The 27,267-nt window shown below is 39.5% G+C and overlaps 1 protein-coding gene across 4 annotated transcripts in view; it reads left to right on the top strand.

Moving 5' to 3' along the window:
* Window positions 1-27,267, top strand: part of Sytbeta (Synaptotagmin beta) — an 80,585-nt gene that overhangs the window by 13,083 nt on the left and 40,235 nt on the right. Inside the window, exon 2 of one of the 4 annotated variants that reach the window (XM_078191972.1) lies at window positions 12,551-13,005. The exons of 2 other annotated variants lie outside the window; for them this stretch is intronic. In XM_078191972.1, coding sequence (XP_078048098.1) covers window positions 12,892-13,005 — 114 coding nt within the window. In that variant the 5' untranslated portion in view covers window positions 12,551-12,891. Of the gene's footprint in view, window positions 1-12,545; window positions 13,006-27,267 lie in introns of all 4 variants that reach the window. One more of the 4 variants, XM_078191971.1, reaches the window with a different exon arrangement.

The raw sequence follows: 27,267 nt of genomic DNA, 5'->3' as shown, positions 1-27,267 counted from the left end.
ATTAATTTATCGTTGCCTCGCGCACTTTTATGAGGAATCTAAAAGTGGTTCTATTAACGATATTTAGTTTATAAGTGTTACACTTGCAGCATATTCTAAATAGGCATTGACAAATATTCTTGAGTCTATCACAATTTGTCACGAAATTTGTGGGTGCTTGTGTCTTGGGAGAATAACATTTTTATCGTCTGCGACACGCGAACAGGTCCCAGTTTGTTATTATTTTGTTGAAACGTGGCCAGATCTTTACAGGATCTGTCGTATGTATTCAGTTACGCGGTCATTAATGTATTTACATAAAAGTACATAAAATGGTCTCGGAATATCATTGTGCGCGTCATTGGAGGACAACAAAAAATCATGCGTGCGTGCCGAGAACCGTGAAGCGTCCAGGTCGAGCAAAAAATCAGCATGAAGTCATGGTTTAAAATTACAAACCAGCTTTCGGAAATTATTCTCCCACTGATTTCGACACGATTATCCGGTCTCTGAAAATTTTCCACTTTATATTCCAGTAAAAAATACAAGGAATGGTGGATGAAATGAATAATGTTTCCCCATATAGCAAAATATGAAATATGAAAGTTGATCGAATGGAATATCTTAGTCATTCTCTTGAAAATTACTACTTTACATCTCGTTAAAAAAATATAAGAAATATTGAACCGTATCATTCCCTGGTACAAAATTTTCTCTGTTAAATCTTTTCTCCAAACAAAATTGTAAATGTATAAAAGTTGTTTAAATGCAGCACTTTTGATCGAGTTCGTTCAAAAGATTTCTTCGATATCCTAATTCTTCTAACAAACAAAACTCTAAATATGATAATTAGCCGATTTCTTAGTCAATTGTTGTGCCTTTGACTTGTTTTCGAGTATGATTAACTTTATATTTATTAAATAAGACATATTAACTTTTTCTATTAAAAAATAAACAAAATGAAACAGTGAATAAATTGATGATGTCTTATTGTAGAAAGAATTGGAACACAAAGGTTTTTAGTAGAAATATATATGAAAAACTATGTATTAGGCAATCTAGCGATTATTGTATTTTTAACCCATTGTTTTGAGATTGCTATTTCACACATTCTATTAAAAAATACAACTATTTTAAACAAAATTATTTTTCAACCAAGAATTCCCTACTGCTCTTTCTTTTGCACTCAAATTTCAAATACAAAAATTATTTCAATTACGATATTACAAGAAATAATGTTTGGCAATAAGAAAGAACGCGATTGCACAACGATCTTCAGATCACAATATACGTTCAATGAGAGCAACTCAAATGTTATTGCCCACGATAAAATGATTTACTTGGTTAAATTGCTTTGTCACACGGCAGAAGTGAACCTCCAGCGTCGGGCCGTATAATTTTTCAATGTTCCATCGATCGAGCCACCGTCGTGCCAGTAATTTTTGGTTAATCGATGGTATTCCATCGGTGGCTCGATCCCATCACCGGGATCCATTATAATCATAGAACGAAACGCTTTACCCGGTCATGATCGACAGCATGAATTAATTGTGACCTCCGCTCGGCGGAGTCAGGTCAAAGGAACGTACTGGTCATTCATCCGCGAAATAGTACATAGAGGAAGCTGGTTTATCGGAAGTAAATGTGTTCCGTCTGACTACGGACCTATCGGCCTCGTGCATGCTGATTTTGATCGTGTTTGCGCGACGCTCTCAAAAATGTTGAACACTATTTTAACAGTACGTTTATGTTAACTCCTGTACGAATTAACGATATGAATTCCGAACTTAGCTGCTATAATAATTTTTATTATTTTTTAAAAAATTGAAAATTATAGAGACGATCTCGTTTTTGGAATAGTGTAGTTTGTGATCAGATCCACAAATCTTAAGCACTTGATTTGCACGCCAACAATCTAAATTTCGTCAAATTAAAATTGGACCGTCAATCTATATCACGTTAATTAATTTGTCAATATTCTGATATTTTGCAAGTCCTGATAAGATTAGGAAGATAAAATAGATTAGCGTAAAAATTAATTTCCAACCCCAAGCAAATAATTCCATCACCCACAATTGAGTGACGTGGTAGATAAAATGTTAAAGAGGAAAATTAGTTTTTGAAATTATAGCGGAGAGTGTAAAAGGACATTTTATTTTCTAATCAGTAGGATCTAGAATGAAAAATGAAATTTGACTCTCTTTTTATCACCGTTTCTACTAAATGTAAAATTTAAATCTGACTAAGTTGAGGGATTTATAATTTAAGATGTTACATGGTAGAATTTTCAATTCGTTAACTTTTTATGGGGGCAAGATCTCTCGAACAGTAGATTGCAAAGCGTTCCAATCAACTATTAGGTACTATAGGTCCTTAGTTGTCCCTTCAGCAACCAGAAGATGCACACCGCAGGTACGAATGTGACACTGTATTAATCAGTTGAGTCCATGAAACTCGGCTCGTCGCACTTGGCAAACTATTAAATTGATGCATATGAAATTGCTGTTTCGTGTAGGATTTCTATGAAAACATTTCACACTCTCTACCCGGTCTAATTTGTTTGCACAAAATGGTTTCCATTTACATACTCATTCCACCGGAGAACTAAATTATGCTGAATGTAATTTTTACTCTAACATCTATGTTCACGGCAAAGTTTCAAATAATTTGCAAGTACTCAAATATTGTCGTTCATTGGATATCGTTCCAAGCTTGATGAAAATTCCATTTACTGTGAAATGTACTATGCGTTTATTCGGAGTGGTTCATTATTTTAAAATTAAATTCGTCATCTTTGTTAAAAAGTTTGTCAAGATTCTTTCCGACAAGGCAGAATTATTAAAAAACGCTGGTAATAGAATCCTATTGTATAATGTGTTAATATACACGTGTTCTTGTATTTCATTCCTTTGCACTCCGCGCCTCCGTGGATGTTACCTACCAGCGCTTATGAACATTTATATTATTATATAATATACGTTACATATGTATATACGTACATGTATATATAATATTATTATAATAATATTTGATTTATATGCATTTGTAGACATCGAGAAATATTGTAGTTGTAAATCGCTAATAAACATTAATGTTTAGTCATATACTAGAATCACGATGTCTCCTGAGAGGGGATGACATACGCAAAAGAAATCATTTTAAAATGCATTTTATTAAATTAGTAAAGGCTGAACGGATGAAGATAATAAAACAATGTGACGAATCGTTACGTTATTTCGAATCATAGAAAGTTTAAACACTATGCTATCAGCAATCTCGTATGCACCAACCGACTATTCATACATTTCAATGGGAAGAGAGGACCGTTTAAATTCTTTTCCGGACTCGCAGACGTTCTTTCTCAATGTCGTCGACTTCTGTAGCGAACTCCTCGCGGGAGCTCCTATTCTTCGCCGGAGTAAAAAGCGGCATTGTCCGCGAACATATAGGTTAATCCATTAATTGTTAATCGAGTCTCTCGCAGAAGCACAGCTTCCGCGGTGGACATTAGACATTTCCTTTTGCGTACCATTGTCCAGCAGGATCGTTTCATGTCCAATTCGTTGGCGTTTCATCTTTCCGAACCGCTAATACGTCTCGTTCCTATCGTCCTGTGGAAAACGAATCCCGTTTTCATTCGAACGCATAATTTATTCGTTTATTATACTGTTAATGAGGTTAAATATAAAATAATTACGAAAGCCGTTCCCGTACCTTGCCATACGCATATGCTTTCCATTGTTAATTATCATCGTGTCCGTAACAATGACAAGAGTTGCTTATTCATCTCTCGGTTTGTATCATTACAGTGATAATATTAATACAACTCTACGCGATAACTCGGTCGTGAATCTGCATGCAAATGAGAATTTTAAATCATTAATATTATAATATAATATCACCGGTATTCGAAAATTAAAGATTGTATGACGCACAAAATATTGCATTTGCGTTTAATCTTGTCGGAATTCGTGTCAAAATGTATTTAACAATGTAAGGTATCGAAGAAGATGTGCGACGTATGTTATCAACACTTGTTTTTAATGAGTGTAAATTAAACTCGGGAGAGAGACACGAAAATTCGTGTGGTAATCAACGTGATAAGGAGCAACTGACACAGTTGCTGAATGATGAGGAGAGGACGGTAAAGGGGAAGGGGGTTACTTTGTCAGAGAAGGTAACAGAGAACAAGGGCAATAATTAGTGTAAATATCGATTCCGACCTGGCAGTCTGATCGACCTAGCCGCTCTCTACTCTTACGTTCCCGTAGGAAAACAATCGGCTATTGTTTGAGGTGCGTGTCTTTGATGTTTCCATTCCGTGTTAGCGTTTACCGGGGGATGTATTCTTCTCGCTCGATTTCTGACAGCGATGTTCGATCATTGATAACCTATTTTTATACACCTACGGTGCTCGCCGCAGCCTACGGGAAAATTGAAACGAACCATCGATACATGTACAAGGTTCGTCAAAGCATGAGCACGGATTGGAATTATTTTCTGCAGACAATTGATACGGATAAATTATAATTTCTGAACTTAGCATCATCAGATTTTGTCTAAGAAACAACAAAAATGGTACAGATAATTTCCTAAATCTCGTACACTCTTTTGAAATATTGGTATTAAAAATATTTTTAAATTAGCTAAATTAACAAATGTTGTTTTAGCTGTAATGTTACATTTTTCGAAAATATATCGTACAACAGTCTGAGAAATCAAATATCTCGCAATATCTAAAAACAGAAAATTCATAAAATGTTATGATGATGAGCATTTGAGGTTACAAAATTTATAGTATATCGACTATTATGTTAAAATAAAATATAACGGTATCGGAAAAATCGTGATAAAGAATTGATTCGGCTCATTTACTATGGAGTATAGTGTGTGTCTGACCGTTATCGACTAGCTCTACTTGCAGCGTATATTGATTATTCAAGAATGCTGCCTGTAACGCTTCCATCATGTTATTTTCTATCAGTCTAGATCACAGTAAGGTAGACGAGACTACAGTGATGTAAGAAAGCAATCTGGTCTAAAATTTTAAATAAAAATAAAATAAACAAGCGTACAGAATTAAAATTAGAGTTTCAAAGAGTCTCTATTTTTCAAAATCACTAGAGATATCTTATTCATTTTAATTAATTCTACTTATTTTTCGCCTGAAAGTATTCCTTAATAATACCTTGTTCAAGGAAAAACAGCTTCAATTGTTTCAAGTATTTCAACTTGAAAAGAACATTAAATGCTCAAAATAACAGTGTATATACGTACACAAAATGAACACGAAACGGTTTCCTGATATTGTCGAAAATAATTCCGAGAAGCGCATAAAAGTGACACTCTGGATCGGAGTACCTTCTTAAAGAGAAAACACTCGCCTCATCTTCTCGAAGAAGAAGCCGAAAGCTATGAAGAGCCATCAGCTGTGTCTCCCGAAACTCGGTTACGTTCCGCAGCGGTTCGCCCAGCTAATTAAGAAATTCCATCGCAAAGTTGTTCTCGCAGCCTCGGAGCATGCCTGCTGAGTGTCCCCCGGTTCTGGAAGTTCGGGCTATAGCTTCTCGAAACGCGGGACGTTCCAACGACTGCGAAATTTGTCTGTTCTATCGCGTAGAGTATTCGAGGTCCTCTTCTTGTAAGAAGACTGCTCCTTTCGGGTAGAGCTTTTCTCTTGCTGCGGAGAATGAAACATCGAAAGGGGAGAATTTTCACGAGCGGGAAAAAGATTTCCCCCCGGTTGTCCCTACCCCCTTTCGGCGGGATCGAACGAGACGGGATGAAAAGGAACCGAAACAGGGTCTCCTGGCTAAATCCTGCGAACTAATTGAATCCTGTCCGGCAGATCTCTGGGAGAGCGTGAGCGAGGCTCAAGGTCGGGACTCCTAATTCTCGGTAAAACTGGATTTTTGCTCGCCGAAGAAACTAAGTGAGAGAACCAAGCAAACTTACAGCGTCGAGTACGATTCGGGCAACATTTGACACTTTATCAGCCGTCGATTACTTTCAGTAGAAATTAGAAGACGAAGAACTTCTTATTAAACTGTTCCGTGATGATAGCAATTTGTATTTGATAATAGAATGCAATCGTTTCTTCTGAGGTTATTATTGAAAGTAATACTTTTAAATTATGTCTTTGTGCTGTGCCAATAGTTTTATTAAACGGATTGAAAATTTAATAAGTTCTTAACACGTCGTGTGCTGCATTGCATATTGGTAACTTTAAATTTTGTTTAGTTTTCGAAAATCAATAGTATTGTAATATATTAGAACTAAGTTTAAGTTTAGTTATGTTAAGAATTGTATAAGGATATTTAAATTGAGAGAAAGTTAAAATACTATAGGCTATGGTAAATTTGGAATTTCTAGTTTGTTTCATTAATCAAGTTACTTAGATTTCGTGGACATTGCAAATGTTGATTTCCTACTCTCGATGTGTTAATCCCGGACTGATTTGGTAATTGCTTTGAATTATAGTACGATAATTATACCTTGTACCCTATTTCTTTGAAATACAGCAGATTGATTCAAAAGTTTGTCAATAGATAAAAAGTATAAATTTATCGTGAAAACAATCCGTAAAAAAATAGTAAAAAAATAAAAGAATCGTTAATTGCGCAACGAATTCGACCTATTCGGTCGCAGTCATTAGCTTTTGACAAGAACGACGTGAATGAAAGAAATTCTCAAGACTGTAGAATAACATAATAATAAACAGCGATCATGGCGATACACTGTCTACGTCCTATCGATTATGAATGGTCATGAGAAACGAGCGGCATGTCGCCACGGGGCGCACTGTTTATAAGCCATTATCATAAGTAGAATTCATCAGCGATGCGCGGACACGAGAGTCAACAATTGGTAATCATTGGACACACGATAATGCGATGAATTCGTAGTTTAATTTAACCGAAAGGATAGCTCGTTCTACGAATAATTTTTTAAATAACGCAGTCGATTTCTGTAAAGAAGCAGACTCATATTCAATTTTTAAATTATTCCTTCGAACATTATCAACTGTGTTGCTTCTTCGGTGTCCAGAAGAAGCAAATAATACCTCAATAATAGGTTGCAAATTATTGATAGCCATAACAATCGATTCGCAGACTGCCAGTCGGGGAAAAATTTATAGACTACCGGTCGGTAAAGTGTTAACGTCAATACAATAATAATTTCCTATTAATAACCTCTTTAATAACTTCTCTAAGGTGTCAGGACCATCTGTGATATCTGTTAGAATTTCTTTAAACATTCTCAACTATTGCAATCCTGTGGTGCAAAAATCATTTCAGACTATTAACGTCAATATGTTAATAATGTTTCTTTTTCTGGAGAAATCGTCGTGTTTCTATAATCCACAAATAATGTCTCGTTGTTAACACGTACACGCATGTAATTTTCACCGTCGGACCGTGAATAATAAGGACTGTGCGTTCTCCATCGGGTGTAATAATTATGCCTGCCTGAATATCTCGGCGAAAGAGGAACTATATTACGCTTTGCTAGCTCCACGCAACAGGATCTTCCTGTCGCGTGTCCTTCGTGATTTAACTATGATACTCGCCGCGTCGCGTAGTTAAGCTAATTAAGATATTTCATTTCAAAGACTCGCAGGTTGCATAAAGACGACCTGCGGCGTCTATCCGCGAATACTGGAGACCTTATTACTTCGTTTGAACAATGTTTCGAACTTATTGCTTCTCGGATAGCTAATAACAACCAGAGACATCGAATGTCCGCCAACTTCGGAACATGTTTCGTCGTTTGTTTCAGCGGAAACATCCCAGAGCTACAGAGAAATTTATACTGTCGTTGATATTCGTTTTTCTTTCGTGAAAACTCGGTGGAGCTCCTTTGTCGCCGCCCGATAGGCTTTCATTAGTAAACACGAACGGAAGAGTAATATTATTTTGTTGCAACGATCGACCGATGAAAATTATAAGATAAATCGAGGGAAAACATCGTTTGTACGCGCATCGTCTGTACCAGCGAATTTCTTATTTCTTCTTCAACTTGAAGAATTTTGGACCTCCTTCAAATATAAACAGAAGAGTGTGCGACAGTGTCGTGGTAAAAGGTTCCGTATCTCTTCCGTTGCAGAAAAATCTTAACCCTTAGTAGCCTGATTTACGAAAGTGATTATTTTTTACACAATATTTATTTTACATATTTATTTAGAAAAAAATGCCTGAAGGAATGCCTGAAGTATCAAAATTGATACTCACAAAAATAGCACTAGTTTCTTCAAGTAAAACATGCACTCGCAAAAAATAATTATATCATAGCGAAAATAATATATTCACTTACCTCAAAAGTATTTATATTCTTCAGAAAAAGAAAATATATCAAAGTTGTATTCAACAAAACTTTTAGTAAAATGTGTTTACTTGTTCACTTTGCCGCGCAAGTAATATGTCATAGATAAAATAAAACAATAATGACATTAGATTTTTTTTTAATTTCGTTGGAAAGAATATTATACAACAGTAAAATACGTACAGCCAACCTATAAAAAAAACTAATAGTAATGTGAACATTCGGTTTAAAAGATTGGTATCAAAATTGAAACTCTAGGTTATTAAGGGTTAAAGTCTGTAATATTATCAGTTTTCAGACCACAATTTTCCATCTTTGAAAATTTATTTTTATTACGCTGTACGCTCGTTAGAATTTTTATGATAAGGGATGCACAAAACAGTAACGTCTATGATGAACTCTAATTCAATTAACATAGTTTGATCATTTACCAAATAACTTTGATTGCGTGGAACTATTCAAGATAACGACTCAGCAATCGTCATTATATATTTTATAGTACTGATAAAATCGCATTGTCGTTTCAACATTCCACTGCAACGTTTTATTGAAATGTAGAGAATCTCGTGATGGTCGGAACGTAAATTTTCTGCAAGACGTGAACAAAGTACGTCGGTTCCTTGCATGCAATGGAGGATCAATTCCTCAGCGTAATTCAATATTCCTTCGTGTCTTGCTGGCACGAAAAGAATCGTGGATTATAATATACGATCGACAGCTTATCGCGTTCATTGAACACAGTCAATGGAACTCTAATAATTCTACTCGTGCTTCGCCTGTCTCCCACCCATCGACGGAATTTGAAAAATCCTTTTGTTCCCAGCACTGATCTCTTCGAACTTCCGTACTCTTTCTTTGAGTGAGTTCTTTGAAATGCAGAATTGTTTGCATTTATTTCATTGACGCAATGTTAGATTATGTCTAGTGAAACATCACGTAGTCGATTCTCTTGGAAACTAGTAAAACAATTAATAATATACAACTGTGCAACATGTAGACTGAAGTATACAACTATTTGTATCCGTTTCGTTGATGCAATATCGAGTTATTTTTCTTTGAAACATACTTCTGTGAACTCTCCTTGAAAATAGTAAAAAGAAATAATAATATGGAACTGTTAAAAATACAAACTATAAGGGAATACTTTTTTGCATCTGTTTTATTTACGCAGTGTTAAGTTATTTTTTTCTGCAAAATGACCTTCTGAATCGTTTGTAACATAGTAAAAAGAATAAATAATATAGAATTGATGAAAATATAAACTAAAACGCATAATTATTTGCATTTATTTCATTGGTATAGTATCAGCACTTTCATCGAGAGAGTATTGAATGATTTGTAATTGACACTTCAGACTAATATGCATAATCTTTTCTTAATTGAAATCTGACTTCGTCAATTCTCTGGAAAAATCACGAGACGATTAATGTTTCACGGGTACAGAATGTGCAGACTAAAGTGCAACCGTTTCATTCAACTATTATCGAATTATTTTCTGTTCAAACATTACCTTGAAAATACGCTACGAATAGTCGTAAAACCATTATTATTTCGAAACTATTTACTGCGTACAATATGTCCAAATAGTAGCATCCTTTTTATTGACGTAACACCGCATCCTTAGTCCAAACTTTGCGGTAGAAGTTCTCGGAGAATAATCGTAAATTCTCACTTGTTGTCCCCGGCGCGAGGTGAACAGCTGTTATTGGGAAATATCGCGCGTTCTTCAACAAAGTGGAACAGATGGCATATCGAAATCTCGCATCGGTCTTCAGAATATTTCAGCGAACAAAATTCGAAATTCTCTTTCCCGGAATCGAAGAATCAACTTCGCCAACGGCGATTCTCTTCCGTGTTCCAGCAATGACAATAATGTTCAAAAGTATGTCAAATATTTTCCGGGCTGATCCTGCGCGCGACCATTGTCCCGACGATGTAATTTCAAAGTTCACCGTCCATATTATTTATCGAAGCAACAAGCGCCACGTATTAGTTCGCAAACATCGGGTAAAAAACCTCTTGTACGGCGGACGTAACCCGTATAAAACACGCTTTGTCCCTTTGTTTATAGCGTCGGCCCGATGTTTACCAGCTTTTTCGCCCCCGGTAATTCCGAGCAATTTATTATAGCGGTTTAACAACATTCAGTTTAATGAAAATTTTAATTAAAATCTGCGGCACGGACACGCCGCTAGTGTTTCGTCCTTCGTTTCGTCAATTAACCTAATTAGCTACCGGCCGGGCGATGCATTTTTAACGGCGGTTCGGAAAGGGCCGACGATGGCTTGCTAAGATACCGTGCTGGCCCAAGTGCCGTGATTCATTTTTCATAGATTTTCGGCGGTATCCATCAATGGGAAATCATCGGAACCGTCGCAGCCTCGAGTTGTCGAACGTGCATAGGACCGCCACCGCTAACTTGTTTCAGATCGGATCCCGACACAGCTTTATCCGCGACGTTTCCGACGGAACTTACCCTTAGCATTCAGCCAAGTAGAATTGTCTTGCAACTTTGAGTCTTACGTGTGTTCTGGTGCTCTCCGCGTCGGTCCAAATTGTTCCCCATGCACTCGACAGGTCGATCAATAAAACCGGTACATAGAGAGTCTCAACGTACCTCACGGTGAACCATTAGGGTCGTCTCAATGCTGATTACCAACAAACGCTCCTGTAACCATCTTTATCGTCCTCTCTGAACAATGTTTAAAGTTTCTGTCTGCTCTTCACAACTGTTGCACCATTTTATTTCGCTACTTGAAAAGGTTGCGAATAGACCATTGATTCTTATGAATATCTGCATTTTTATAAGAGAACTACAGATTGTATGAGTGTTTGATGGAAGCAATAAAGGTTGCATGATTCCTGAATCCATTTTTTCATAGCCGATGTCAATAATTATTGCAGTAGCAGATTACTGTTTTTGATTACTGAAGGTATTTCAAACAGCGCGTCGAAATAAATAAACTAAATACATGTACCGTCCGTTGCTGAAAAGATGACACAATTCTGTCACGAGGCTGGTGACCTTACAAATTCCACTTTTAATGGTAAACGAGAAGACTTATAATCTAATCAATGCGAGGAGTACGGAGGATCGGTAATCCGCCCCAGCTAATCACAACTCTTGTTCAGTGCATAGCTTAGCCAATAATAATGAAAAGAGCGGGACATCGAGACGGTGGCGGGAGTCAGTAGGCGTTGTTTGTTTACAATCGGCCAGACTCGAATCCTTCGTTTCCTGAAAATTGGGGCTAATAGGAAGGGATCATTTCTGCCAATACGGGAAACGTGTTTACCCTATTTTTGCGAGGGCGTTAACATGGGTGGCTTAGAGGCAGTCGGTTCTACACTTTTCTCTGTGCCATCTTTTGAGCTGCGGACAGTAGTTATTGCATTCACTCATAATCTATTATTTAGGATGGGGAGCTACGATTTACTGTTTCAATAAAGCTAGATAAGGTGGATTTGTGATATGGTATGTCGGTAGTTTCAAGCACAGCCACGCCCACTTATGTTAGACGTCCCTCCTTGTTCCATTTGGAAATGTCTATCACTGTTCTAGCCATGGGAATTAATAGTAACTTGTTTGACATTTCACCTGAAAATGTCGTGTCACAGAGGCTCGGCGATGAGAAAAACGAAACGGAAGAACGTCTGCGAGTAATCATTGCGGTGACCTTAACGCTTAACCACTTAGCAGGCTGTTAGTAGGCTATTTCTAGTCTGTCAAGAGGGAGAGTAATCATTTTTATTTGGACAGCGATATCATGAATTCTCTGGAAACGTTGGGTAGACGAAACCTTTCTCGGAATTATATTGCAAATATTTATAGTAGCAACCCCCTAGCCTTCACGAAGACTGGACGCCGTAATCGAAGTTGGCAAATTGGAAGACCCGTTTCCAAAATTACGTTACGCTTGATCAGCGTAGGTCGCACTACGTGGCATTCATATTATGTCATTCTGGTTACTTTTCTGCAATTGAAGATACGAGTGAAGCAAGAATATAAGGATTTAAGTATTTATGACCGAAACGAGATAGTGAACGTGTAAAAGTAATTCTGCTTAGCACGCGCATTTTCCTGTAGCCGGAAATATGAAATTTGCCATCAATACAAAAATGTCTGCAGTCTAATTGTTGCACTCGCATCCTTCTTACTCGCACTTTGGTCCTCGCTTCCAAACAAACGCGTTAACCAGGCCCGGGTAGCCAGGCCAGGTAGTGTTAACGAAGGTTCACGTCAGTCTAGGTCATAGTATAGCAACCGAGATCTATCACGAGAACGAAGATCGTTGGACAGCCTGTCCACATCGAAGGTGATCAGCGTTGGAAACGAATTAACGCTGCTAGCCAAGGCACCACAGCGGAACTAGGGTCCCTGGGGGCCCTGTAAGAAAGGAATCCTTAAGAAGAGAAGTCTTGGACACCTTCGTCAAAGTGCCGAGCAAGTTGTCTGAGGTCCTGGGCGATGTGCTGGAGCTAGCATGCGGTGGAGGAGGCAACGCTGGAGCCGTCGGCGGAACCGGTGGAAATGATGCAGCCGCGAAGCCCGAAAACGCGATCGGAAATGCAGCCAGCAGGATCGGTGTTATGACCGGAGTGGCGTCCATACGGGACAAATGGGCGCAGCGGAGTCGCAGATCGCCGCTGTCATCTGTGACGACCACCGACAGCGCGGACAGTACCACTTCGACCAGCTCGGAGGTTAGTGAGTCCGCTAAATCGAACGATTGACTGTTACTGATCAGGGCTAGCTATGATCGGCACCGCTAGATCAAGTAATAGTCTGTGACTAATCAGGATGACCCATGGTCGGAACTGCTATATCAGACGTATTAGATCAAGCGATAGTCTGTTATTGATCAGGTCCAACAATCATTACGTCCGCTAGATCATTTTTTATAGTCTGTCTTTAGAAAGAAGACACCTCCAATACCTCTACAGTAACTGTGAACTGTGAATCTTTCTGTTTTCGTAGAACGTTTTATGAAAACAGGATAAGAAAGATTCGTTTATATTGAAGTTACATATAAATATGTCGAAAATAGTAGTTAACGGGACAATTTTGAATAATTAACCTTTATATAGCTTTTGGATAAATTGAAAATAAATGTAAAGAACGGGTTTGTAAATTGTGCCATAAATGCATAGAAATCCATAATCTAAGCATAATAAAGCGGATATTTCAGGTGCATTCTTTCGAAGTACGTATATTATTTTTTAAACAAATTCTTTACACATTTTTGTGTGAAAGAGATTGCAACGAAATTCAATCGTATATCAGTGACGAACTGCAGTTGAAATGATCATCTGTGTACGTGTTATATAGACTGTCGCTGAAAAATTTAGATGATGCACGTATGCATAAAAGAACTGAAATATTTTTCATGCCTATTACATTATTTTATATTTTTTCCGTAAAGGAGTAACTATAACTCCTGAGTATTTTATACAGCGGCAACTGAATAATTAAAGCACTAATTACTAAAATAAGCACTAATAACTAAAATTACGTCAAAACTGATCGAAATATAATTTCGTCGTACCGAACATATCGGAACAAATTAAACAAATTCAGACGGAACTCTGCAATTACGTTGTACATTTTTACCCGATTCATAAAAAAATATTTGCAGCGTTTCATAAAAAAGATTCCCATCCCTGCTCCACCTCTCTTCACTCACACAGCATACATATCTTTCTGCGCAGTGCCGTCGCGAGTTCCATAGTTTCATAGGTGTATCACGAAATTCAACTCCATTGCGCTTGAGCAGTACGTGTTCGATATTTTCATCGAAAATATTCTTTCATCTCACCACGAATAATTTACTTCTCTATGAATCAGAGATTACGCGGCAAGATGTCGAAACGATTTTACTTTGCAGCCGTTAATTTATAAAAAATTAAAAGGAATGATAGATTTGACGTATCATTCACGGAAAAAAATATTAATCTCGTACAGCTTGTCGAACGTATGCTCATGCATTTTCTGCGAATAATATGCATCGTCCATGTCGCATAAATATATCAAACGCGTATCGATCACCTCGCCGCGTCTCCCGGTTCACATAATTCAAAAGCGCGGAATTAAAAAGTTGCTTGACAATTCATATTTAATAATCCACGGTCTTCCTTACGCTCGACAAAGCGATTGCGTTATTAAATAGCCTCAACAAGGCCGCTCTAGTGGATATTTATTTATATGTTTATAGCATTGAACCGGTGCTCCGTCGTTCTGCATTAAAAATATTAGGAAATACTGCCGCTCCATTTTATAATTTTAATTAAAATTTCACTTAGAAGTGCGACAATAGTTCAAATTACATTTTCGAAAAATACTTACAGAAATTCGACTCTAGTTACGCTTCTTTACATTTCCACCAACTATATTCATAATTCTAGACTTTAAACTGAAGCTGCAAGAAGCCTTAAGTAAACAGCCGGTATTTTTCGGAGATCGCGTTTCCAATGAACTTATCTACCATTACGTTAGCGCATAATTTGTTTAAATATTCCTCGTACAAATATCGGATGATATCCGCATCCTGGCGGATGAAAAATGAGAACCACGCAAGTGGTTCCGGCAAAAAAGGGAGAAACATGGAACTATCTTATTACGTTTTTCCCGATAACAAGCTTCGGATCGAATAACAACGAACGCTGGCTCCATCATAATTTGTCAAACACACATGTAAAACCGCGTTTTTCCTGTAGTAGCAAGTATATTTCCCGCAATGGAGCACATGCGTCCTATCCGCCGAGCATTAATGATGGAAATAGAATCAGGGATTGTCCGCAGGTCTTAAACCACGAAGTGCACCTTATACCGAATCGGAGACCATAGGATAACGAGCAAGTAACGAGAAACCAACAGCAGAAATTGTCAAGTGGCGGTTTTTTTTTCTGGAATCACCGAAAACGTTTTACCGAAAGAGTTAATCAATTATTCGTCTAACCTTTCACGATGAACTGAGAATACGTAAAATAATATTGTGGCAACGTTCGGCGTTTTCGTATTATTAAATAACAATTCAAAAATGTTGAAATGACAGCATCCGAAAATGTGATGTGCAGATGATTTATGGAAAAAGTTTTATCAATTTTTCATAAAGTAATCTTCTGGATTTCCTGGCGTATATGAAGAGAAAGAGCAAACATCGACATACAAATACAAACATCAGTACGAAACAAATCTCGTCGAAACACATAACAAATTGATCGATAGATATACAACAAAGTCAACATAAAATGCAAACGTAGCCTCATAGATTCGAAGGAAAATGAACTCAAACAACGCGCAACTCGATCGATGTTCGTACAGTGAAGATTATTTGGTAATAGAAAACCCGCGATCAATATTAATTATAGTACTTATAGAGAAACGCAACTAAGTTTGAATAATAAATCATTACAAATTTTAAACTGGAACGTAGCAATTTTCTATAAATTTTGATAAATTACAAATAGACTGAATTATCTGAAACTTTGCATAAGTCTTCGGTTATCACTAACTTGTTACTCATACTTTCTCAGTTCTGTTGGCCTAAAAATACATCCTCTGTAATAAATGCAGCAGAGAAATTTGAGAACACTAATCGAGACAAAAATACAACTTAATGCATTTAGAATCATACATAATTTTACTTATCATTTTTTCCAACATAATTCGTAAGACACTTTTCCTATATGAGTTAACCTTACAGTAGACCTTTACGAAACTAGTTGAAATTAATTTTTATTGTAACACACTGAAAAAATTGAATATTACTAGGATTTTTAAAATAAAATAGGGTTAAGCTAATATTTAATGACTACGATATTTTGGGATGTCAATTCGGTGCTTAACTTCAAATAACGATTGTTATTATAAGTTCGAGTGAGTTTAATTTGTAAAATTTTTATTTTACAACTGATGAATAATGAAATGTCCAGTACCACGAGGTGACCGAAAAACATTTCCGAGGAAATGCAGCTTCCTAGGCAAAATCAACACCGTCGGGAATCTAAATGCACTTGTTGCATTGATCTTACTGCGGCTGTTGCATTTGCATATCGCACGTGCGCTTTCGACGCCGAGAACAGAGGACTACGTATCCCGGCTGTGTTTGAAGGTATACTAATACCGCCGTTGTTCCGAATCCACCGATAGACGTTCGGTCATTTGATTTTATTGTGCCCGTACCGCTATCCGTCGCATTCATACTCGCTTCCCGTTCTGCATCGCGATATCGAATCACAGAATTTCGCGTTCCGCGGCTCGCACGTGTACTGTCGTCAATATCTCAGTCAGATGGAAATATTGCAAACACGACAATGCAACAGCGCTGCAATTCTATGCGCTTTCCTGCGCATTCCATAGGATTTCTTTCCGAAATTTACTCGCTTACAGGGTGCAGAGAAAATTTCGTCTGTATATCTCTATATTTATATTTAACTGTTTTAGACTTAAGAACACGTTAATTTAATATTCTATACATTTCATTCTATAAAATTTACATTAAACATTCAAAAGATACTTCTGCTTCAATACGTCTCCGTAGCCTTTTTCAAAAATTATTAACGATTGTCGTACACTCGGTTATTGCACTTTCGTTCCACGCATTTTATGAAGCTAGCTGAAAGAGAATTCATCGCCTTGAATAATTGATGAAAGGTCTCCTACTTTCAATAGTAATGATTCAGTAATTTGAATTCTGCCCTTATTGCTGTTCTCTTTATCTTCTCTTTTTCGTATCCGATAATCATAACAATGTTGGCGTTCTACATTCCTCGCCCGTGCAATTCAATCATAGTAAATCTAATAAATTAATAATCATTGTATTTTTATCTTATTTTTATAATGAGAAAGCTATTGACTAATAGTGACTCTGAATTCTGATTTGTATAAATCAGTGTAACAATATAAGAATTTGCTTACGGCAGCATTATGTCGGACACAGCTAAGGTGGATAGCGGAAATAAATAATTATCCTTTTTACCACACTCGATTTAATAACACGGAGTTTTCTTTATTGCGGAGCGTACACACGGGACTTCTATACGCGGAGCCTGCGGCAAGACAAAAGAGCGAAACGTCACGGCGACAAACAGAAAAAGATCGAATACGGTCCATCATAAGAATTTTGTAGTATCTTTTTGACCGCGTCATGTCTGATAAATACATGGCTGCACGTGAAAAGATCCTTGAATATAAAAATACGTTGCGAGTTACTACCTTGATCAAAAAGTTTTAGGACTTTATTCATAAAATCAAAAATACAAATTTATTCGTCCAAATCGATATGGTCCCCTTCAAAGTAGTCCCCATTGACTGCAATGCACTTGCGCCAGCGCTTGATCCAATCCTCGAAACACCGCTGGTACTCAATTTTCGGTATGTCCATCAGAGCCGTCTTCGATTTTGTCATGACCTCCTCTCGGGTACTGTAACGCGTTCCGCGAAGCGGCTTTTTAATTCGGTTGAACAGAAAAAAGTCGCAGGGAGCCAGATCTGGTGAATTTGAAGGCTGCTGGATAGTGTTCGTGTTGTTTTTCGTCAAAAACTCACGGATAAGGATCGCATTGTGCGCCGGTGCGTTATCGTGGTGCAAAATCCACGAGTTGTTTGCCCACAAATCTGGCCTTTTTTGACGAATTGCTTCGCGCAAACGTCTCAAAACGCCTAAATAATACTCTTTGTTGACTCTCTGTTTTTCTGGCAAGAATTCTTGATGCACAACACCATTGTAATCCATGAAAACCGTGAGCATCGCCTTCTTTCTTGACTGAAAACGACGTGGTTTTTTCGGTCTCGGCTCTTCCGGTGCACGCCATTCACTCGCTTGATGTCTAGATTGTGTGTCATACTCATAAATCCACGTCTCATCTCCAGTGATGATACGTTTAATAAATGTTAGGTCGGATTCGGCCTTGGAAATCATGTCTTTCGCGATTTCAACGCGGTCCTTTTTTTGCATGAAATTGAGGTCTTTCGGCACCAGTTTTGCAGCGACACGTCTGAGGCCCAAATCACTAACCAAAACGTCTTGAACGGATCCATAAGCAATGTTCAAGTCCTCTGCCAGCTCTCTGATGGTCAATTTGCGGTTTTCGGACAACATTTCTTGAATTTTATCGATGTTTTCATCGGTTTTCGACGTTGACGGCCTGCCACTGCGTTTGTCATCCTCGACCGACTCACGACCACTTCTGAAGCGTTCGTGCCATCGAAAAACGTTTGATCTCGAAAGAGTATCGTTGCCGAAACACTTCTCCAACATATCCAAGGTCTGCGGACCGTTAAATCCGTTTTTTACACAAAATTTAATGCAAACTCGTTGATGCTCGAATGATGCCATTTTCAAAATCGAAGACACGAACAAAGGAGATGTGCTCAGTACAGCGTAACTTTTACAAATATCAAGCTATGACGCTGAAATTGGAAGGAAGTGTTAATGACAGATATGGTAACCTAACAAAAAAAAAAAGAAACAATCGGGTGATTGACAGCGACACACGGGGGACAGTCCTAGAACTTTTTGATCAAGGTAGTATGTTTACTGGTACTGGTAGGGATTAGTTTTCTACATTGCTGTCTTAAATTACTTATAAACGAACTTTGACTATTGTGGTTTTGCGTTGGAAGGAGGAATTCCCCTGGCAGTCTAATTGTCTCCCCGTAGACTAATTCTGCCGAGGTGCTGCTAAGATCGTCCTTCCAAGCTGTCCTGATCCCTAATAAAATTGTAGGCAGGACCTCTGTCCAGCGCGAATTTTCGTGGCAGCGGATGGCTGCTTTTAGCTGGCGGTGTAGGCGCTCTACCATACCGTTCGCGGGTGGGCAGTTGTACGGAGGTAATTTGTGCCTGTCAAGATGCATAACTCCTTAAACAGGCACGACTCAAGCTGTCTCCCTTGATCCGTCGTGACTCGCAGGGGTACCCCGAAGCGGCAAATCCACCCCTCATAAAATGTTCGAGCAACCGTGGCTGTCTCCTGGTCCCTCATTGGGAAAGCCTCTGGCCAACGCGTAAAGCGGTCCACGCATATCAACAAATATCTGTACCCTTCGGAAACGGGGAGGACCACAATATCTATATGAACGTATTCAAACCTCGCCGAAGGTAATGGAAATGTTCCGTGGGGAACATGATTTTACCGCGCTGATATTGTACACAACCGCGTGCCCATTCCTTACAATCGGATTTAACGGACGGCCAAACGTATCGTTGCGTTACGATTTTGACCGTCGCCTTAGTCCCGGGGTGGGCTAGGTTATGCAGGGCGTTACGCGCGGTTTTTCTAAAAGTTCCCGGCAAAAAGGGGCGCGGCGATGAGGTGAACACGTCGCAGTATACCGATGTGGCTGTACCGGGAATTTGGATTTTATTGAGCGCGAGACTCCGGTTGTTGGCAATATAATTTTGCAGCTCTACATCAGCTGCCTGGGCCGCCGCAAGCTCCTCGTAATTGATAAACTCAACTGTCTCGATTCGCGACAAGGTATCCGCGACAACATTGTCGCGTCCTGCTATGTGGAGAATTGAAGTCGAAAATTGACTTATAAAATTTAACTGCCTGATTTGTTTGTGGTCGGTGAAAATGGAAAAGTTTCTGCCTTCTACCATGTGCCTGAAATGTTTGATTGCTTCGTAGATAGCAAGCAGCTCGCGGTCAAATGCTGAATAATTCCGTTGTGTCGGCGATAATTTTATCGAGTAAAAGGCTCGCGGCTTCCAAGTATCACCGTCGCGCTGATGTAGCGCGTTGCCTAACATTGTATCCCAGGCGTCGCAGGTAACGGACAGTTCGGCGTTTAGTCGCGGGTGAACAAGCAGGTTGGCCTGCACTAAACTGTCTTTGCTGCGCCAAAAAGCGTCGCGAGCCTCGTCTGACCAGTTAATTCTTTTGTTTCCCTTAATATTCTCTCTCAATAATTCATTGAGTGGGGCCCGAGTTTCGGCCGCCTTGGGTATGAAACGTCGGTAAAAGTTTAGCATACCCAAGAAACGGTGCAACTGCTTAGCGGTTTCAGGTAGAGGAAATTTGGATGTTACTGCGATCTTTTCAGGTAAGGGGTGCGAGCCGGCATCGGTTATGGAAAACCCGAGAAATTTTACTTCCTTTTGGGCAAAAATATATTTGATTGGGTTGATGATAATGCCATATTCTTGGAATCTTTCAAATATAGCTTGCAAATGTATCAAGTGCTCCGCCTCGGATTCCGATGCTATCAATACGTCGTCCATGTACGCGAAACAAAAATCCAACCCCCGGAGAACCCCATCGATAAACCTTTGGAACGTTTGTGCCGCGTTACGGAGGCCAAAGGATATGAGAGGGAACTCGAAAAGTCCGAACGGTGTGGTAATTGCCGTCTTAAAGATATCCACCGCGGCCGCCGGTATCTGGTGATACGCCCGAGCGAGATCAAGGGTGCTGAATATCTTCTTTTCCGTACAACATCTGGGCGAAATCCTGGATATGCCGAACCGGGTACCGGTCCTGGCGTTGAGGGCCCTGTAGTCGCCGCATGGTCTCCAGTCGTTGCTGTTCTTTTTCGGCACCATATGGAGTGGAGATGACTAGGAGCTTTGCGATGGACGCGCGATCCCTAAGCGCATCATGGTCTCGATCTCCTTCCTGGCGATCTGGAGGCGGTCTGGAGCTAAGCGTCGTTGTTTGGCGGCAATTGGTGATCCCGGTGTCGTCTTGATATACTGGAGGGTGTTGTGGCGCACCGCCACCGGTGTTCCTCCAGGTTTTGTAATCTCCGGGAACCTTCGGAGGAGTCTGTGTAATTTTGACTCCCCTTGTAAGATTTTTACGTGGTCCGGTTCTTCTTTCACGGATGCTCCCTTAATTGATAAAGTTCTAGTCTCGTTGATGAGACGTTGTTTTTGCACATCGACCAGCAATCCAAAGTGTGCGAGGAAATCATCTAATTGGCTTCGAGACGTCGGCTATCACGAATCGCCAGGTGAAATCGCGACGAAGGCCAAATTTTAACGTGATGGTTTTCGTCCCGTATGTTCCGATCGTCGTGCCGTTGGCAGCGGACAGCGGACATCTCGTAATTTGCCTTCGAGCATGGTCCGCTAACTGCTGCTCGGGGAGAAACGCAGAGGTCGGCGCCAGTGTCGACCAAAAATTGCGTATTGGTAATCCGATCCACCACAAACGGACGGCATAACTTCGGGCTTGAATCGCTGGCCGTCTCTAGCGACTGGCCTCAGCGTTTCCCTGGAACGTGCAGGGTTCGATACACCGATACGCTCTCGCCTTGAATCTGTCGTGATAACAGCAGACACCGTTTGGAGCGTGTATTCTGTTCGGTGAACGTCTCCGCGAGATACTTCGCGAATGATGGCGGTCGCGGTATCGTCGAAAAGGCCTCGATTGCTCTCGCGAGGCGCGTAATTCATTGATTTGCCCCTGCATCTTCTGGGTTTGTTCTGGCAGCGATATCATGAGCTGCATCATCCGCTCCGTCATCAAGTCGGTCGCTGATGGTCCAGCCGCGGGGACGATGTTCGGGTGGGCGTTGGCCGCTTCTGATATCGCTGGGCAGCTTTGTATTGCGTCCATTATGGCGTCCGCCAGATCTGCTACTTGCGCTAACGGGGTTTCCTTCTGCGTCGCTAGGATGGCCTGCGCGTTTTTTGGTAAACGTCCTAGCCATAGCGTTCGCATAAGCGAACCAGTGATACAGCCGCCGGCGAGGTTTTGCAGATGTCTTAAAAACTGCAACGGCTTGCGATTGCCGATTTCTTCCCGTTCCAGCAGTCGTCTCGCCATCTGCTCCTGCGAAGAACTCAATCGCCGTATGAGCTCATTCTTTAACGTGTTGTAGGTATCGGTTCCCGATAGATCTAGCAACACGTCCTGCACTTCTGCTCTCACTTGGGCACTGAGCGCACTCACGATAAAGTTTACTTTGGTGACATCGGACGTAATACCGGCCGTGACAAAACCCCTTGTTCGCACTTATGCACTGAAAAACTCCGCGTCGAATTACTATTTAGAATCACGTCGGAGTCACCAGTTGGGGTGGATAACGGGAATAAATAATTATCGTTTTTACCACACTCGATTTATTAACACGGAGTTTTCTTTATTGCGGAGCGTACACACGAGACTTCTATACGTGGAGACCGACGCCAAGACAAGAGAGCAAAACGCCACGGCGACGAACAGAAAAAGATCGCTCACAAGTTCGCCATACAGCTTATGGGATGACATAACATTTTGTTCACTGTTCTTGGACATCCAATGTGTAAGTTGTCGATCAGGAATCGTGTTCGAACGTACCGTGGTCACCATTTATTTCACGCGCGCAACCATACGGAAAATAGATTAATCTCCGCGAAAGATTCAAGGAAATCGATTCTTGAATGCCTTAACTGGAATACACAATTTCATCGCACCGTATCGACTTGGGAATCAAGCACTGCGAGTCACGCGCTTCGCGAACAGGTCATGGGATGCATAAATGATGTACAGGGGGATGTTTCTCCATGGATTGGATCGAGGACGATTCGAGATTCCGCGAGAAATTCCTCCCTTTCTTCCACGTGGTTGTTTGAACGTCGATTTCGGCCGATAGATATTCTCTTCACGGTCCAGTTCGAAAGTGTTTGCAAATGAAATCTATTTCTCGTTAGTTTTCCGTGCCGGCCCAGCGGTTCGCCGGCAGCTGTGTCCCTCGGCAACTCTTGTCATCGAGCGAAATTGAAAAGCAATTCGATATTTTAATGGAGTCAAACAGTGAGTCTTAATAGCTGTTTGAGACACGCGCGGCCAAGTTACTGAGACGAGGTATTTCAACGGGCAGGAGAGATTCAATCGCGTTGTCCTTAAGGTAAAAATAAAAAGTACGCTGAAAGTGGACGTTCTGTTTGCGGGTGAGCGTGATTTTAGCGATTATTCTCTTCTGGGAAGCTGTTGGTTTTAAGCGTCTGGCCACCTGCAAGTTCTTTGTTTCGTTTACACTGTCATTAGACTCCATAAATTTGAATACCTCTAAAAGCACTCTGCAATCATGATCTCACGCAAGAATAATATATTTATATATAAGTATTAAACAACGAATTTTGTGCACTTTTGACAGAAAATAGACGAATGGAAACAATCTTACGAAGAGATTAAAACGATTCCATAATACTATTACATTATTCTGAATGTATTTGCATTATTGAAAGAAGAAATACATTTACATCTAACTCTTGCTGACAAGCGTCTATTAGATTAAAAATACTTCTTCGAAAAGCAACCCACCGTACACTGCATGTTGAACAGAATTGCATAAATCGCGACTTCATCGATGCGAATAGCTATTGTGAAGCGTTTGATATTTTCTCCCCGTTTAATCTTTTGTAACAGCAATTGATTTGTGCTTTATCCGCTTATTTCTTATCGTTTATTGAATAAATAAATAAATTATGGAAACATTGTTTTTGAAAATGTTTGCTGTTACTGATTGTTTTACATTGCTGTTGTTGAACAATTAATTTAGGATTACATTGTTGAGCCCGTACGAATTCCGCCGCAATTGATGGTGAAAACAACTTAATCAATACGATACAAATTACACGGTTTAATTGTAGGTGAAAACGATGCGCTTGTTCGAGCCAGTAGAAACAGCGAGCAATGGTCAGACATATCAATCAATCCCATTCAATCTCGCTTTTATTCCGATAAATGTTTACAACAAGTTTTCCTGGAAATGTAACACGTGAAAATGTAACACGTGAAAATATTTAATATAAATCCGCAATTTTGATCTTTTCACGGAAAAATACTTGTGCTTCTGGTTTTCCGAGAATTTTTATATACTCGGAACAGATGAAGCTGATACAACAAGAGAAAGAAATAACTTTCGTTTATTCATAAAACGGAGAAAGCAATCTAAGTAAATATAAAGTTATAAATTGAAGGAAAGACGAATCATGATAAAATATTAAATCATGGAAAATATCAATACACCTCGCATAGTTGATGCAGAATTAATAAAACATGTACGACAAAAGGAAACTCAAAACTTCGTGCAACCTGCTCACATTTTTCATAAAAATAATATCATGACCTTTAATAAATTACGAATCTCGAATCGATCCAGTGCGAGAATGACGAACGCAGTACATATCAATGAATTTCTTGACAGCTCTGAATTCGGAAAGTGACATCGGTGACAGACCTAACGACGCAACGTTATATCCGCGTTGATAAGTGCTCGCGAAAAATGAATTAACTCATGCAGTGCCGGACACGGTAGCCAAATGAAATGCTGAACTTGTCACACGGTATCCAGAGACCGAACCAACCGCAGTTCAACCTTGCTATTCTCTCTCCTCGCTTTGATGTCATGTGTCGTGTCACGTCTCGTTTACAAGCCAGCGATTACAATCGCATTCGGAATGGTATCGAAGATAAGAATTGACAAGGCCGCGTCTGACCGAGTGTTATCGACACCGTGCTGGAAAAGCCTTTCTGTCGTTAAGGACGATGAGAACCGACGTTCCTTACTAATTGAATCGACCAACCTTGAATTCTTCGTTTCCCCGTTGGAAACGAAGGATTCGTTGGAAAGCACGGTCAGGGTTAACCCGACTCCGTAGAACCGCAAATCCAACCGAACGCTAAAAAGCAATGCTGTTAAATATCTAGAGAAAAAAGACAGCAAAACTTTTACCTCTCCATTTTATTTCAGGTGTATTTATACTGCATGCAAACACTTCTTTTTCATTATATATTTCACCATGGAAGTGTTGAAATTAGTATAGCCCTGAACCGGACTGATCATTACCCTCGGTTATTGGTTCAGTAAATAGGTTCATATTAATAGATGTATATATAAATAATATACAGATAATAATAAGATTAATAGATATTATAGAAATATTGCAAACATGATGAGTTAATAGAGGATTACATAAATTTTTAAGTAATTACATTGATGAAAGTTATTGATGACCTGTTTAACGTTCCGTGGAGCCTCCGCCGCAGCCATCATAATCTGGTTAAAGGTTATGGTTTTCTAGTAAGATTATCGTCCTTATGATTGCAAAGATACGTCATAAAATGAATCACAATTTTTAGAATAATTCCAGTCACTAAATTTGAAATAACTTTAAATGCTTTTTCTTAATGATCTATCTGATAGGACGAGAGAATTGTTCTTCTTGACGTATGTCTTCATTTACTTTTCTTTAAGATTTCGATAACAGAAGTGTAACATTTCGTTTCAATTCAGAAGAAATGAATAACGTACTCCATATTTAGTAGATAGTGTCTGAAATGTTCATCGCAAGTTCAACTCTTTATTATAATGTACGGAGTCAAACCTATTGAATGTCGTAGAAAATTATAGATATTGATACAATAATTTGCTATCCGATACACTCTAAGGAACACAAATTAGGAATGAAAACGTTTCCCTGATCACGCGATCGTGTTAAAGCAATACTTCTTATCGCTGAACGTCGAAGCAACGCAGCAGTCTTTTTGAAAGGGTGCTCTTAAAGAATCAGAATCTGCATCACCGTTGAATCAACCCTGAGACGAACGAGAATTCCCGGTCGTAAATCATATCTCGATAATGAGAGAACCCGAGAGCCAGGGCCGCGCGATGACGATAACGAAGTCGGCAATATGATTTATTTCGCCTCCTCAGCGTCGACGACAACGTCGACGTTTTTACCGCGGCCGCTGTGCCGCGTCATTGGCACAACGAGTCGTTCAACGTCGACAAGCGAAACGTCCGGCTGGATAGAAAAACGCTCTGGATTATTACCTGGATTCGTGATTCTCGTTTTCGATTCTTACGGAACAACAGTTTAATCGATACAGGAGTATACCAAAATATTTTTTATTCTTTTATTGAGTCTTTGGATCTATGTTAGTCTACGAGTCACAAGTGATGGCTGTACTATATCAAAATAAAATATGTTAATGATTATAACAGTGATTAGAAGATGGGGACGTGCAGTTTCATTTAAGCAGTTGTTTATCAATTTTTTGAAAGACTTTTTTACGTCGGTTTGTCCAAATGCTTATGGCATCCATTCACACATTTTAACTTAAGAACATAGAGTATTGTATCAAAATGCAGGCCGTGTATCTATAAAAATTATTAACTACGATCTGATCTTTGTCATCGAATTTATCAGCATTCTATAGAAATAACATTAAAAACAATTGTTTGAATAATCGTTTAGAAACGCGTGTGTCTAAAACTGTTAATAAACTCGTGAGCAAAATCGTCATCGTGCGAAAGCGTTTCCACATATAACCGCAGGAACAAAGGTGCAGATTAAAACGTACAGCGACCTGACAATACGTCGAACACGATGTTTAAAGGTACCGATTAGTCTCTATCGGACAGTCGGTGTGTGCTGCACTAAAAAAGAACACGGGTGAACGAGTGGTACAGGTCGGTGTAATTGAACGACCTATCGCTGTTCTCCCATATGCACGGCGAGCCGTTCTAACAAAGATTATATCCGGGATAACGAAACTGAAATTAGTTTGATCCAATATTTTTACGACAACGCCGAAATTGCTTTTTAATTGTCCCTCTTTGTCGGCCCCTGTTCCTCCGCTCGAGCCACGCCATCGTTTTCTACCATCCCCAGGATTATCGCTCATTCTTCGTCAACGAAGGGCTGTCCAATAATTCCAGCAAACATGCACGCGTGTCCCGTTATCTAGGGGATAGAAGATTAAAGATGGGAGCGACGGGATTAATTGGTTGGTCGAGGGAGGAAGATCGATTTTGCTCGTTCCTTTTGATTACTGATTCTTGTGCGTTCATTTCACAGCATTTTACTATTTAATGCTAGCTAATCCTATGCAACTTTGAACCAGCACATTTGTTAGTTGCGTCCTTCAAATAGTCCAAACTTCGTATTTAACCGTAGGTCGCAACCATTCCCTGCTCAAACCGCATCAAACACGATTAAGTAACTCTGCTCAACACGTCCACGTGAA

The sequence above is a fragment of the Augochlora pura genome, chromosome 10 (assembly GCF_028453695.1).
Source record: "Augochlora pura isolate Apur16 chromosome 10, APUR_v2.2.1, whole genome shotgun sequence".
NCBI classification, from domain to species: domain Eukaryota; kingdom Metazoa; phylum Arthropoda; class Insecta; order Hymenoptera; family Halictidae; genus Augochlora; species Augochlora pura.
The sequence above is the reverse complement of the archived record's forward strand: the minus strand, read 5'-3'. Positions and strand labels throughout refer to the sequence as shown.